Raw genomic sequence first — 14,808 nt, 5'->3', positions numbered from 1 at the left:
TGACCCAGTGTTCTGCCTTCCTATTATTCTTCCCAAAGTGAATCACCTCACATTTATCTGCATTTAACTCCATTTGCCACCTCTCAGCCCAATTCTGCAGTTTAACCAAGTCTCCCTGAAACCTGCAACATTCTTCCAGACTGTCCACCACTCCACCGACTTTAGTGTCATCCACAAACTTACTAACCCAGCCACCTATGCCTGCATCCAAGTCATTTATAAAATGGTCCAAATGGCAGTGGTCTAAAACAGATCCTTATGGCACACCACTAGTTCCCAGACTCCAGGCTGAATATTTTCCATCAACCACCACTCGCTGCCTTCTTATAGAAAGCCAGTTTCTGCTGGCTAAATTGCTAAATTTCCCTCAATCCCATGCTTCCGCATTTTCTCCAACAGCCTACCATGTGAAACCTTATTAAAGGTTTTACTGAAGTCCATGTACACCACGTCAACTGCCCTACCCTCATCCACATGCTTGGTCACCTTCTCAAAAAGCTCAATGAGGTTTGTGAGACATGACCTGCCCTTGACAAATCCATGTTGACTATCTCCAATCAAATTGTTGTTTGCTAGATGATTATAAATCCTCTCTCATAATCCTTTCCAAAACTTTTCCTACAACAGACATAAGGCTCAGTGGTCTATAATTACTGGGTCATCTCTACTGCCCTTCTTGAACAAGGGCACAACATTTACAATCCTCCAGTCCTCTGGTATTAAACCTGTAGACAATGAGGACTCAAAGATCAAGGCCAAAGGCTCCAACATCTCCTCCCTGGCTTCCCAGAGAATCCTCAGAAAGTACCCTCCGTCCCAGGGGATTTATCTACCTTCACAACTTCTCAAATTGATAACACTTCCTCCTTACTAACCTCAAGTCTAATAGCCCATATCTCAGTCTTCTCCTCTACAATGTTCTCCATTTCCTGAGTGAAAACAGATGAGAAATATTCATTTAGCACCTCTCCAATCTCCGCCTGGTCCACACACAACTTCCCACTTCTCTCTTTGACTGGTCCTATTCCTACCCTAGTCATCCATTATAGTCCTACCTGCAACTTCTCAATCATGCTTTAAGGTAACCTCCACATTTTCCACCTTCTTTGTAAAGCCAGATGCAAAGTACACATTTAACACTTTAACCACATCCTCTGCTGGCATGCGTAGATTTGTCTCTGGCTCCTAAATCGATCAGACTTTTCTCCAGAAAACCAGTTCACACTGGTCAAAGAACAAAGAAAATTACAGCACAGGAACAGGCCCTCCGGCCCTCCAAACCTGCGCCGATCAAGATCCACTGTCTAACCTGTCATCTATTTTCTAACGGTCTGTGTCCATTTGCTCCCTGCCATCCATGTACCTGTCCAAATATATCTTAAAAGACGCCAACGTGTCTGCGTCTACCACCTTGGCTGGCAACGCATTCCAAGCACCCACCACCCTCTTCATTAAATACTTTAGGCATGAATTTAACAATGCCTGACCATCTTTTCTTGCCAGGGGAATGCTGGTGTTGGATGGACTGAGGTGGACAAAGTCAGAAGTTACACTACACCAGGTTATAGTCAAACAGGTTTATCTGAAATCACAAGCTTTTAAAGCACTGCCCTTTCATCAGGTGAAATGCAGAGAGGCACATAAGCAAAGAATTTATTGCAGAGAGATCAAAAGACATAGGAATGGTGTGAATGGAGTGTCGAAAGGTTGCATAATAAGTCTCTGCAGATGATCAAAAGTGTCAGACAGTGTGAGTAATGTGTCAACAGCTGAACAACAAGTGAAGGCATGACCTCAAATTAATTGAGACAGAGTGATAATTACAAAATAAAAAGAAGGTAGTACCGGAGACAAACCAAACTGGTGGAATAACATGATAGGTATAAGAATCACATGCATCTTCATGGGTAAGGACCCAAGAATATGGCCTCAACTGTGATCTTGGGTTTATGTTGTACTACATGCAACTCCACCACACTGTTCTAGATCTGTAAAATCTTCCTTATTGCCTTGTTTTGACACCATCTGGATAAATTGTTATGATCGCTCTACCTTAATTAGTTTGGACAGTTTTGGATTACTTGCTACTTTGGTGTTAAGTTGTGTCAGGAGTCAGAGGAGATAGGGGAAGCACTAAATGAATATTTTTCGACAGTATTCACTCTAGAAAAACGACAATGTTGTCGAGGAGAATACTGAGATACAGGCTACTAGACTAGGTGGGATTGAGGTACACAAGGATGAGGTATTAGAAATCCTACAGAGTGTGAAGATAGATAAGTCCCCGGGGCCAGATGGGATTTTTCCTAGGATCCTCTGGGAAGCCAGGGACGAGATTGCCGAGCCTTTGGCATTGATCTTTAACTCATCATTGTCTACGGGAATAGTGCCAGATGACTGGAGGACAGCAAATGTGGTTCACCTGTTCAAGAAGTGGAGTAGAGAAAACCCTGGTGATTATAGGCCAGTGAGCCTTACCTCAGTTGTTGGTAAAGTGTTGGAAAAGGTTATAAGAGATAGGATTTATAATCATCTAGAAAAGAATAAATTGATTAGGGATAGTCAGCACGGTTTTATGAAAGGTAGGTTATGCCTCACAAACCTTATTGAATTCTTTGAGGAGGTGACCAAACAGGTAGATGAGAGTAAACCGGTTGATGTGGTGCATATGGATTTCAGTAAGGCGATCGATAAGGTGCCCCACAGTAGGCTATTGTACAAAATGCGGACGAATGGGATTGTGGGAGATATAGCAGTTTGGATCAGAAATTGGCTTGCTGAAAGACGACAGAGGGTGCTAGTTGATGGGAAATGTTCATCCTGGAGACCAGTTACTCGAGGTGTACCGCAAAGGTCGGTGTTGGGTCCACTGCTGTTTGTCATTTTTATAAATGACTGGATGAGGGCATAGAAGGATGGGTTAGTAAATTTGCAGACGACACTAAGGTCGGTGGAGTTGTGGATAGTGACGAAGGATGCTGTAGGTTGCAGAGAGACATAGATAAGCTGCAGAGCTGGGCTGAGAGGTGGCAAATGGAGTTTAATGTGGACAAGTGTGAGGTGATGCACTTTGGTCGGAGTAACTGGAAGGCAAAGTACTGGGCTAATGGTAAGATTCTTAGTAGTGTAGATGAGCAGAGAGATCTTGGTGTCCATGTACACAGATCCTTGAAAGTTGCCACCCAGGTTGACTGGGCTGTTAAGAAGGCATACAGTGTTTTAGCTTTTAATAATAGAGGGATCGAGTTCCAGAACCATGACGTTATGCTGCAGCTGTACAAAACTCTGGTGCGGCTGCACTTGGAGTATTGCGTACAGATCTGGGCATCGCATTATAAGAAGGACGTGCAAGCTTTGGAAAGGGTACAGAGGCGATTTACTAGGATGTTGCCTGGTATGGAGGGAAGGTCTTACGAGGAAAGGCTGAGGGACTTGAGGCTGTTTTCGTTAGAAAGGAGAAGGTTGAGAGGTGACTTAATTGAGACATATAAAATAATCAGAGGGTTAGATAGGGTGGATAGAGAGAGCCTTTTTCCTAGGATGGTGATGGCAAGCATGAGGGGGCCTGGCTTTAAGTTGAGGGGTGAAAGATGCAGGACAGATGTCAGAGATAGTTTCTTTACTCAGAGAGTAGTAAGGGAATGGAAGCCTTTGCCTTCCATGGTAGTAGATTTGCCAACTTTAAGTACATTTAAGACATCATTGGACAAGCATATGGACGTACATGGAATAGTGTAGGTTAGATGGGCTTCAGATCGGTATGACAGGTCGGCACAACATCGAGGGCCAAAGGGCCTGTACTGTGCTGTAATGTTCTATGTAGCTAAGAGGAAAAAGGAAGCATACATAAGGTCTAGGCAACTGAAGTCAGATGAAGCTCTGGAGAATATTGGGAATGTAGGGCGAATCTGAAACGAGGAATTAAGAGGGCTAAGAGGGGACATGAGATATTGTTAGCAAACATGATTAAGGAAATTCCCAAAACCTTTTATTCATATCTAAAGAGCAAGGGGGTAACCAGAGAAAGGATTGGCCCACTTAAGGACAAAGAAGGAAAGTTATGCGGTGAATCAGAGAAAATGGGTGACATTCTTAATGAGTACTTTGCATCGGCATTCACCAAGGAGAGGGACAATACAGATGCTGAGGTTAGGGATAGATATTTGCTTACTCTAGGTCATGTCAGCATAAGGAGAGAGGAAGTGTTGGGTATCCTAAAAGGCATAAAGGTGGACAAGACCCGAGGTCCGGATGGGATCTATCCCAGGTTATTGAGGGAAGCGAGAGAGGAAATAGCTGGGGCCTTAACAGATATCTTTGCAGCATCCTTAAACGCGGGTGAGGTCCTGGAGGACTGGAGAATTGCTAACATCGTCCCCTTGTTTAAGAAGGGTAGCAAGGATAATCCAGGTAATTATCGACCAGTGAACCTGATGTCAGTGATCGGGATGGTGCTGGAGAGGATACTGAGGGATAGGATCTATTACCATTTGGAAGAAAATGGGCTTATCAGTGATTGACAACATGGTTCTGTGCAGGGAAGGTCATGGCTTACCAACTTAATAGAATTCTGTGAGGACGTGACAACGTTGATTGATGAGGGAAAGGCTGTTGATGTCATATATATGGACTTCACTAAGGCGTTTGATAAGGTTCCCCATGGCAGGCTGATGGAGAAAATGAAGTCACATGGGGTCCAGGGTGTGCTGGCTAGATAGATAAAAAAACTGGCTAAGCAACAGGAGACAGTGTAGTAGTGGAAGGGGGTTTCTCAAATTGGAGGCCTGTGACCAGTGGTGTTCCACAGGGACCTGTGCAGGGACCACTGTTGTTTGTGATATACGTAAATTATTTGGAGGAAGGTGTAGGTGGTCTGATTAGCAAGTTTGCAGATGACGCTAGGATTGGTGGAGTAGCAGATAGTGAAGGGGGCTGTCAGAGATTATAGCAGAATATAGATAGATTGGAGAGTTGGGCAGGTAAATGGCAGATGGAGTTCAATCTGGGCAAATGCGAGGTGATGCATTTTGGAAGATCTAATTCAAGAGCGAACTATACAGTAAATGGAAAAGTCCTTGGGAAAATTGATGAACAGAGAGATCTGGGTGTTCAGGTCCATTGTTCCCCGAAGGTGGCAATGCACCTCAATAGGGTGGTCAAGGTGGTATACGGCATGCTTTCCTTCATCGGACAGGGTATTGAGTACAAGAGTTGGCAGGTCATGTAACAGTTGTATAAGACTTTGGTTCGGTCATATTTAGAGTACTGTGTACAGTTCTGGCGCCACATGTCCAAAAGGATGTGGATGCTTTGGAGAGGGTGCAGAGGAGGTTCTCCAGGATGTTGCTTGGTATGGATGGCACCAGCTATGAAGAAAGGTTGAGTAGATTAGGATTATTTTTATTAGAAAGACGGAGATTGAGGGGGCACCTGACTGAGGTCTACAAAATCATGAGGGGTGTAGACAAGGTGGATAGCAAGAAGCTTTTCCCCCCCCAGAGTGGGGGACTCAATTACTAGGGGTCATGAGCTCAAAGTGAGTGGAGGAAAGTTTGAGGGAGATATGTACGGAAAGTTGTTTACGCAGAGGGTGGTGGGTGCCTGGAATGCGTTGCCCAAGGAGGTGGTAGACGCAGACACGTTAGTGTCTTTTAAGATGTATCTGGACAGGTACACGGATGGGCAGGGAGCAAAGGGATACAGACCCTTAGAAAACAGATGATAGGTTTAGACAGAGGATCTCGATCGGCATGGGCTTGAAGGGCCTATTCCTGTACTGTAATTTTCTTTGTTCTTTGTATGACTAATCTTTTCTTATAATCCTTCTCTGGTCTCCTGCAGTAACACTTACCTGTTTGTACTTCAATTTGCTGGTTATTAACTGAAACACATTCCTGACACTTGTCAAAAGCTCCATTTTCCTCTTTTAATAACCTTTATTTCTGGCATCAACCTGAACAAATTAGTTTGAGATGATAATAATAGTTTTAAAAAAAAATACTTATATAATGCCTTATCCCTCGTTTGAAGCTGAAATACCCCTCTGTTGAATTCCTACCATTTCCCCACTGTTGCTTTATTCTGAAATATTCTTTCCCCAATCTGCCTGTGCACACACCCTTCCTAACGCATAGAAGTTGGCCTTTGCCAGTCCATGTTTTCATCCTTTGACATTTTCTGCTAGATTTCCAATGTGTTGTGAACACTGTGAACTGGACAATTTCCTAATGTAACACATTCCACAATGTTTCCCTGAATTAAATTCAACACGACTGTTGGACCAGAGAAGAGCCATGTTTAAAGTTCTCACAGAAAAACATCAGAAGGACTCTCCCGATCATTGCTTAAAACAGTGCATAATAGGGCTCTTCAGCCCATCGAGTCTGCACTAACATAACTGCCACATTAGGTGTGCAAATCCCAGTTTCCTGCATTGGTCCTGTATCCTCACATGTTAAGATATTTTGAATGCTCATCCAAATATGTTTTTTTAAGGTTAAGGTTTCTAACCTCCACTGCCTTCCCAGGCAGTGCGCTCCAGATTTCAACCACCCTGAGTGAAAGCGATTTCCTCAAATACCCTCTGAATCTCCTGCTCCTTACCCTAAAACCATGCCCTTTTCATGACTGACCCCTCAACCAAGGGAAACATTTGCTCTCTATTCACCCTGTCCTTATGCCTCATAATCTTATACACCTCAGTCTGCTCTGCTCTAAAGACAACAATCCAAGCCTATCTAGTCTCCCCTTATAACTCAATTTCTCCATCTCAGGCAACATCCTGATGAACCACCTCCGCACTTACTCTGGTGCTATCACATCCTTCCCTGTAGTGGGGTGACCAGAGGTGCACACTGATAGGTTTTGCCTACTGTACAATTAGTAAGTGAAACTCTCCAATGCAGTTCATTTTCAATAAACTACCCTTTACATTTGCTGACTAATTTGCATGTGGACTATCATTGTAACAACTCCCCTCAGGTTCTAAACTCCCATAAAATCATCCAGTCTTCTTCCATGGTGCTGTACTAATGCCAGCAGAGACAATGGACTTTCCCTTTGCCATCATTTCGCAACATCATGAAGCCAGAAATATTCAAGAAGCATATTTGACCTCTTTTCAGCCTTTACAACACCCCATTTTACGGACAGACATACATAACCCCACTGTTAGCAGCATGCACACTGCACACACCCTCACAGTTAGTGCCACCATCCCTCCCACCCCCATTGGTAGTGCTAAGTGCACACACTCACTCGCCACGGTTAGTGACACACAAACACTCTCTCAGCACGCCATTGATGGCGCAGGCGCACTCTTACTTCCTGCTTAGTGCATCGATTAGGTGAACAGCTAGGGTCTTTTCCTCCACAATAGGGGAGTCCAAAACCAGACGGAGCAGGTTTAAAGTGAGCAGGGAATAGCTATAAAAGGGACCTGAAGGGCAACTTTTTTGCAGAGGTTGGTGCATACATCGAAGAAACTGCCAGAGGAAGTGGTGCAAATGAATACAATTACAATATTTAAATGACAGTTGGACAAACACATGAATGGATGGATATGGGCCAAATGTGGGAAAACGGAACTAGCTCAGCTCAAAAATTTGGTCGGCATGGATGAACGGGGCCGAGGGGCCTGTTTCTGTGCTGTATGACTCTGACTGTGCAAGTGTGAGGTGTTGCATTCTAAAAAGTCAAATCAAGGTAGGAGTTTTGTGGTGAATGGTAGGGCTTTAAAGGAGCGTAATGGAAGAGAAGGACCTTGGAATTCAGGTGCTCAGTTCTCTGAAAGTGGAGTCACAAGCAGACAGGGCAATGAAGGTCGCTTTTGGTACACTGGGCTTTGCGTATAGAAGTTGGGAAGTTAAGTTGCAGTTATACAGGACATTAGTGAGGCCGCACTTGGCGGATATTGTGTTCAGTTTTGGTCACATTGCTATTGGAAGGATGTTATTAAATGGGAAAGAGTCCAGAAGAATTTATTTTAAGGACATTGCCAGGACTCAAGGGACTAACTTACTGGGAGAGGTTGGACAAGCCAGGGCTTTTTAAGAGTGTAGGAGACTGAGAGGGTAATTTTATCTAAGTGAGATCGTGAGACACATGGGTAGAGTGAATGCACTCAGGCTTTTTCCCAGGGTTGGGGAATTGAGGACTCGAGGGGTCAGTTTAAGGTAACAGGGGCAAGAATACATGGGAACCTGAGGGGCAACTTTTTCCACAGAGAGGGTGGTGTGCATATGGAATGAGCTGCCAGCTGAAAGTGGTTGAGGGAGGTACAGGAACAGTATTTAAAAGGCATTTGGACGAATATGTGGCTAAGAAAGATTTAGAAGGATATGGGCCAAGTGCAGGGAAATGGGGCTAGTGTGAATGGACGTTTGGAAGGCAAGGACCAGCTTGGGCCGAAGGGTCTGTCTCCATGCTGTAGGACTCACTGTATGACATGCACATCCACATTCCCTGTTAGAGCCACATGCATGCCATTGTTAGTACCACACAAACACACTCCCTGCCGTTCACGCGCCCCACACACACACACACACACACACACACACACACACACACACACACACACACACACACACACACACACACACACACACACACACACACACAGAGTCCCCGCTGATAGTACCACAAGCATATACACTTCCTGCCATTAGTGCTACACTCACCCTCATTCACCTAACTGTTGGTGCTAAAACAGATGTCATGCTGCTAGTGCCACTCAATGCCCACTGTTCATGCCACGCACATACTCTCGAATGTCTCTCGTGTACGTACAACACTCTCGTTTGTCTCTCTCACATACACACACTGTTGTTTGTCTCCCTCTTTTTCACATAAATGCTGTTTTACATCTGTCACTCTTGTTTTTTTCTAATTCACACACACATTGTTTGTGTGTCTCCCTCTCACAGTTATTTGTTTCTCACAGACACAGTTTGTGTCTCTCTCTCTCTCTCATACACACACAGACTCTGTTCGTCTCTCTCTCACATACACTCACCGACCCTCTCTTTCTCTCTGACTCACACAGACAGACTCGCTCTTAGTATATATCTCTCTTTCATATACACACTGACAAACTCTCTGTTAGGGGTGCACACACACAGACTCATTCTAATAGCCTCTCTCTCTCTCTCACACAAACTGCTGCTTGTGGCTGGGACTTACTGGAGGACCTCTCGCTGCTGCAGGTTGTACTTGCCACCCGTTTTGATTGCTGCGTTATGAATAGCTTCGATTGCTCGGTCAATCGACTGTAGAACCAGATCCTGTTGATTTAACTTGAAAACAACAGAGACAGGACTGAGTCTGTGTGGTGATCCTGAAGTGCAGCACAAGTTTAATGGACAAACAACTGTAATTATATCTATAGATTCTCACAAAGAAACAAAGCCTCATCACACAGAACCATACTGAGCTAAAGAAGTTACAGTTCCTTTAGCAGAGACATATGCAATTTCATGTAAAATGAAAGCAAGAAATGAATCATTTCAGTTGTAAAGCAGTAGTCAATGCAGTGACATCCAGCCACTCCAGTGCTGGCGGACTAACAGTGAGGAGGATGCTCCAAGAATCTGCACTCTCAATGTCAGTGGAAGCCAGCACCTCACAGCAAAAGACAAGGGAAAAAAACATTTCCCACAATCTTATGCCCACATCCTGTGTCAACCTCAGCAACTGCTTTCAAAAGACCCCACAATTTCAGCCAAATCATGTGCTTTGAGGAAATGCCTGAGCACCAGACACAGTCATAGTCACAACACCACTGCCTGTCCACCAACATGGAAATTTCCATGTTCATTGCAAAGAGGCCAAGTACAATTAGGGCAAAAATTATCCTATCAGACTACCCCGAGTAAAGTGATGGAAGGTGCTCCCAACAGTGCTATCAAACAAAGCTTACTCAGTTATAACCTGCTTATTGATGTTCAGTTGGCGATCTACCAGATTCTGACCTTGTTACAGCCTTGGTTTATATACAGAGAAAACAGCTGACTCCAGAGGTGTAGGAGTGCGATTCCCTTGACATCAAGGCACAATTCAACTGAATTCTACAACCCAGAGTCCTCAAAAACTAAAGACAGTGAAGACTATAGCAGACAATTGGCTGTGGTCGCACCTAATACAGAGAAAAACAGTTGGAGGAGATCAGCCATCTCATCACCTTGAACACCATAGCAAGAGCTCCTCAGGGCAATGTGTTTTTCACACTCACCTTCGTATGGTTAGAGAACAGATGCTGACAATTTGCTATGTTCAGTTTCAATCTTAATTCTTCTTATCCTGAAGCAGTGAATCACAGTTTCCTGTCTTTAATCAAACCAAATCGACGTGCTGTTTGAGTGTAGATGGCCGCCCAGCTCAACTGTCCAAGGCTCATGCTGCCCACATTTTTCGGCCGTTTTTAGCTGACCCCTTACACCTTTACACAGTCCTGAGGTGGAGAATGTCTGATGCACAGGATATGCTGCAGTAACTCACTGGAGGTCTCACCCACTGTGAAGGAAAACAGCATAAAGTGCACAGGACATAACCTCCGCCAAGTCACACATCCAAACATGGACTTACAATACCGAGTCTTCATTATCCTGCAGTTAAAATCCTGGAACGACATTCGTAGGAGCAACATGGGATAGAATTTCACCATGTTTGGACCATGCTGAGGTGGGGAACTGAATGGGCTTAGTGAAACACTGGCAATAATGCAATAAGATATCACTTGCTAAATAATAACCTGCTCACTGGCAGTCTGGATTGACAAGGGCTATTCAACTCCTGATCTCCTCGACTCAAACACATACAGAAAAAACTAAATTCCAGAAGTGAGGTACGAATGACTTCCCTTAACGCTAAGACTACATTTGACTGAGTGTAGCATCAAGGAGTTTGAGCAAGACTGGAGTTGGTTCTAATTATGCGGGAAATCGCCACTGGTTGGAGTCATCCCTAACACGTAAGAAGATGGTTGTGGATGTTGGAGGTCAGTTATCTCAGCTCCAGGACATCACTGCAGGAGTTCCTCAGGGTAGTGTCCAGGCCCAACCATCTTCAGCTGCTTCATCAACCAGCTTCCCTCCATGATGAAGTCAGAATGGGGATGTGCACCGATGATCGCACAATGTTCAGCATCTTTCGCAACTCCTCAGATAATGTTCAAATGCAGCAAGACCTGGACAACATCAGGTTTGGGCTGACAAGTACCATTCATGTGACACAAGTGCCAGTTTAGACCATCTTCATTGAGAGAATCTATCCTTCACCCCCGATACCCACTGGCATTACCAACAGTGAATCCTCTACCGTCAACATCTTGGAATGATCACTGAGAAGAGACTGAACTAGCCATATAAATTCTATGGCTATATGAGTGGGTCAGAGGTTAGGAATCATGTGGTAAGCAACTTTCCTCCTCAGTCTCCAAAGCCCTGAATCTACAAGGCACAAGGCAAAACTGTGCTGGAATACTCCCCACTTGCCTGGATGAGTACAGCCCCAACAACAATCAAGAAGCTTAATGCTATCCAGTACAAAGTAGTCTACTTGTTTGACACGACATCCACCAACATTCACTCCCTCCATCACTGACACTCAGTCGCAGCAGAGTGTACTATGCACAAGATACAGTGCTGAAATTTCCCAAAGATCATTAGACAGCACCTGCCAAAAACACACAACCATTTCCATCTGTAAGGACAAGTGCAACAGATACATGGGGACACCACCCCCTGCAAGTTCCCCTCCAAGACAATCACCATCCTCAGTTGGAAATATATTGCCATTCCTTCACAGGTCAAAATCTTGGAATTTCCTCCCTAAGGACATTGACCGACAATCTACAGCACATGGACAGTTCAAGAAGGCAGCTCATCCCCACCTTCTCAAGGGGTAACTAGGGATGGGCGAGAAATGCTGGCCAGCCAGCGTTGCCCACAGCCCATGAGTAAATTAAAACAACAGTTGAAAGTTAGCAGGTGTTAGTGTGAGAAAGTGCAATTGAGACTTCCAGGTCTGCCATGCTGTTACTGAATCACAGAGCAGTCTCATGGGGCCAAATGGTCTGTACCTGTTCCTAAGTCATTGTGATGATGTGGAGATGCTGGTGAGTCAGTGTGGTGCAGTTCAATAGTAATTGAATAGACATGGCACCAACTTCCCCGTATCCTAAGGGAAGACCATGTGTCCTCTGAATTTGATGATGATGGCAGTTTTACTTCCTAATCCTCCAACTAGATTGGCAGGGGGATGGGATCCTCAAAGCAGGGAGGCAGCGCAAGGCTGGAAGGACATACTGTAATCGGAAATACCAAGTTGAAGAGACAGGTCAGGCTGGAATACGACAGGAGGCGAGGAAAGCCTGTTGGATTAAATTGCATCTATTTCAATGCAGGAGGGCTGACAGGTAAGGCTGATGAACTCAGGGTGTGGATAGGTGTGTGGAGCTGGAATATTATAGTCATTAGAGAAACATGGCTAAGGGAGAGACAGGACTAGCAGCTCAATGTGCCAGGGTACTGGTGCCTGTGGCTAGACAGAGGTGGAGCAAAGAGGGGAGTGGGAGTTGCATTTTTGATTAAGTGGAGTCTCATGGCAGTAGTCAGAGATGAAATAACTGCAGGATCATCCAGCAAGGATTTGTGGGTGGAGCTAAGAAATAAGAAGGGGATGGTGACATTATTGGAGTTATACTATAGGCCCCCAAATAGTCAACAGGAATGAGAGGAACGAATATGCAGGGAGATTGCGGAAACTTGCAGGAGAAATAAGGTTGTCAAAGTGGGAGCTTTTAATTTTCCTAGCATAGGCTGGAACTGCCAAAGTGTTAAGGGCTTAGATGGGGTGGAATTTGCTCAGTGTGTTCAGAAAAGTTTCCTCAAGCAGTATATAGAGAGTCCTACTCGGAAAGGGGCAAAATTTGACCTACTCTTGGGAAATAGGGCAGGTCAGGAGACTGAAGTGACAGTGGGGGTGTACTTTGGGACCAGCGACCATAGTTTTATTAATTTTAAAACAGTTATAGAGAAGGACAAAATTGATCTACAGGTTCACGTTCTAAACTGGGGCAAGGCAAATTTTGATGGAATTAGACAAAGAGTTCACAGGGATTGAGTGGAGTAGATTGTGTGCAGGCAAAGGGACCTCTGGCAAGTGGGGGACCTTTAAAAGTGTGATAGCTAGTGTTCACAGTCTATATGTTCCTGTGAGGGTGAATGGCAAGGTTGGCAGGAGTAGAGAACCCTGGATGTCAAGAAATACTGAAGCTTTGACCATAAAAAAGAAAGTAGTATAGCTCAGGAACAGGCAGCTGGGATCAAGGGAATCCCTGGAGGTATATAGGGCATACAGGAGTTCACTGAAGAAGGAAATCAGGAGGGCAAAAAGGGGGCATGAAGCAGCTTTGGCTGAGAAGATTAGGGTGAATCTAAGGAGACTCTAAGTATATTAAAGGATAAAGAATAACTAGAGAGAGAATTGGACCCCTCAAGGATCAAAGTGGATGTGTATGTGTGGAACCGCAGGAAATGGGCAAAGTCCTCAATAAATATTTCTCCTTTGTGTTTACTGTGGAGAAAGATATGAAGACTTGGGAACTTGGAGAAGTTAGCGACGATATCTTGGGGACAGTCCACATCACAGTGGAGGTGGTATTGGAAGCATTAGAATGTATGAAGGTGGTAAATCTCCTGGTCCTGATTAGATATATCCAAGAACCGAGCAAGGAGTTAGAGAAGAAATTGCAATGGATTGCCTCACTTCCGGGTTTCCTCCGTACTGGAATGTATATGGGGTCAAGTTCAATGTGTTTATTAGCAGCTTGCTTCGTGGAGTGCCATGCTTCCAGGAATTCTCGCGCTTGTCTCTGCCTAGCCTGGTGTTGTCCCAGTCGAAGTCCATGTGGATTGAGGTGAGTGTGTATTGGTCGTGTCTTTTTGTAGCCAATTGGTGTTCATGTACTCATCGTTTATTTCCCCATGTCACCATTTACATTGGTTCCCTGAACATTTCTCAAAAAGGATACACGTTTGCTGATTTTAATGAAAAAAGCCGGCTGATTAATAGTTTAAAAACATTTAATTAAAACCAAGGGGATTTAAGAGATCATGTGAATGTTTTAAAAGTTGCTATCTGTAGAATATTTATAAGTGAATTGACTATGACCAAACTGATTAAAATCTGTGACATCACCATCTGAACATAGGTTAGGTGGTGATGCATTTTTGTAGGCTATGCTGTATTTTAAACAGAAATTCTGAAGAAAGGTCACTGAACCTGAAACATTAACTCTGCTTTCTATCCACAGATGGAGGCTGCCCGATATGCTGAATTTTTCCAGTAATTTCTAATGCTTCTGGCTTCCAGCATCCACACAATTTTTTTTGGTATTTTAAGCTTTTGTGTAACCTTACAGATTTCAAATGGCTCATTATCATCTGGGAGATAACTACAGAATACACAAACTGCAAACTGTCAACATAATACCGCACTTTGGATACATTCTAAAAGAATCATGAAATAAAATATTATTTTGAGTGGCTGTGTACACAAGAGATTGTCTCTTTTCTTGCACATTTAAAAAGATTACCTATCTTTCAAACGGCTGCACACACAAGTGACCTTTACAAGCCAAGGTCTGCTCATTACTGCAGACTTAAGAGGAACAGATCATTAAAATGACCTATGATTTTAAAAGAACAGACAATGCACTTGTTGCTTGACAAACACTTCAGTACATTTCGGAAATGAAATTAATTTGTTAAATCACACACCAGTGAAATAAATGATTCCTTCCTGCAGAGC

At 44.0% G+C, this 14,808-nt stretch overlaps 1 protein-coding gene across 4 annotated transcripts in view; it reads right to left on the bottom strand.

Annotated features, from left to right (window-relative positions):
- Nucleotides 1-14,808, bottom strand: part of LOC125460239 (NCK-interacting protein with SH3 domain-like) — a 181,855-nt gene that overhangs the window by 85,195 nt on the left and 81,852 nt on the right. For 3 of the 4 annotated variants that reach the window (XM_048547446.2, XM_048547447.2, XM_059649545.1), the window contains exon 2: nucleotides 9,181-9,293. The exons of the other annotated variant lie outside the window; for it this stretch is intronic. In XM_048547446.2, coding sequence (XP_048403403.1) covers nucleotides 9,181-9,293 — 113 coding nt within the window. The remainder of the gene's footprint in view (nucleotides 1-9,180; nucleotides 9,294-14,808) is intronic. 4 annotated transcript variants of the gene reach the window in all.

The sequence above is a fragment of the Stegostoma tigrinum genome, chromosome 11 (assembly GCF_030684315.1).
Source record: "Stegostoma tigrinum isolate sSteTig4 chromosome 11, sSteTig4.hap1, whole genome shotgun sequence".
Lineage (NCBI taxonomy): Eukaryota > Metazoa > Chordata > Chondrichthyes > Orectolobiformes > Stegostomatidae > Stegostoma > Stegostoma tigrinum.
Note: the sequence above shows the minus strand (reverse complement) of the source record. Positions and strands in the feature narration are given on the sequence as shown.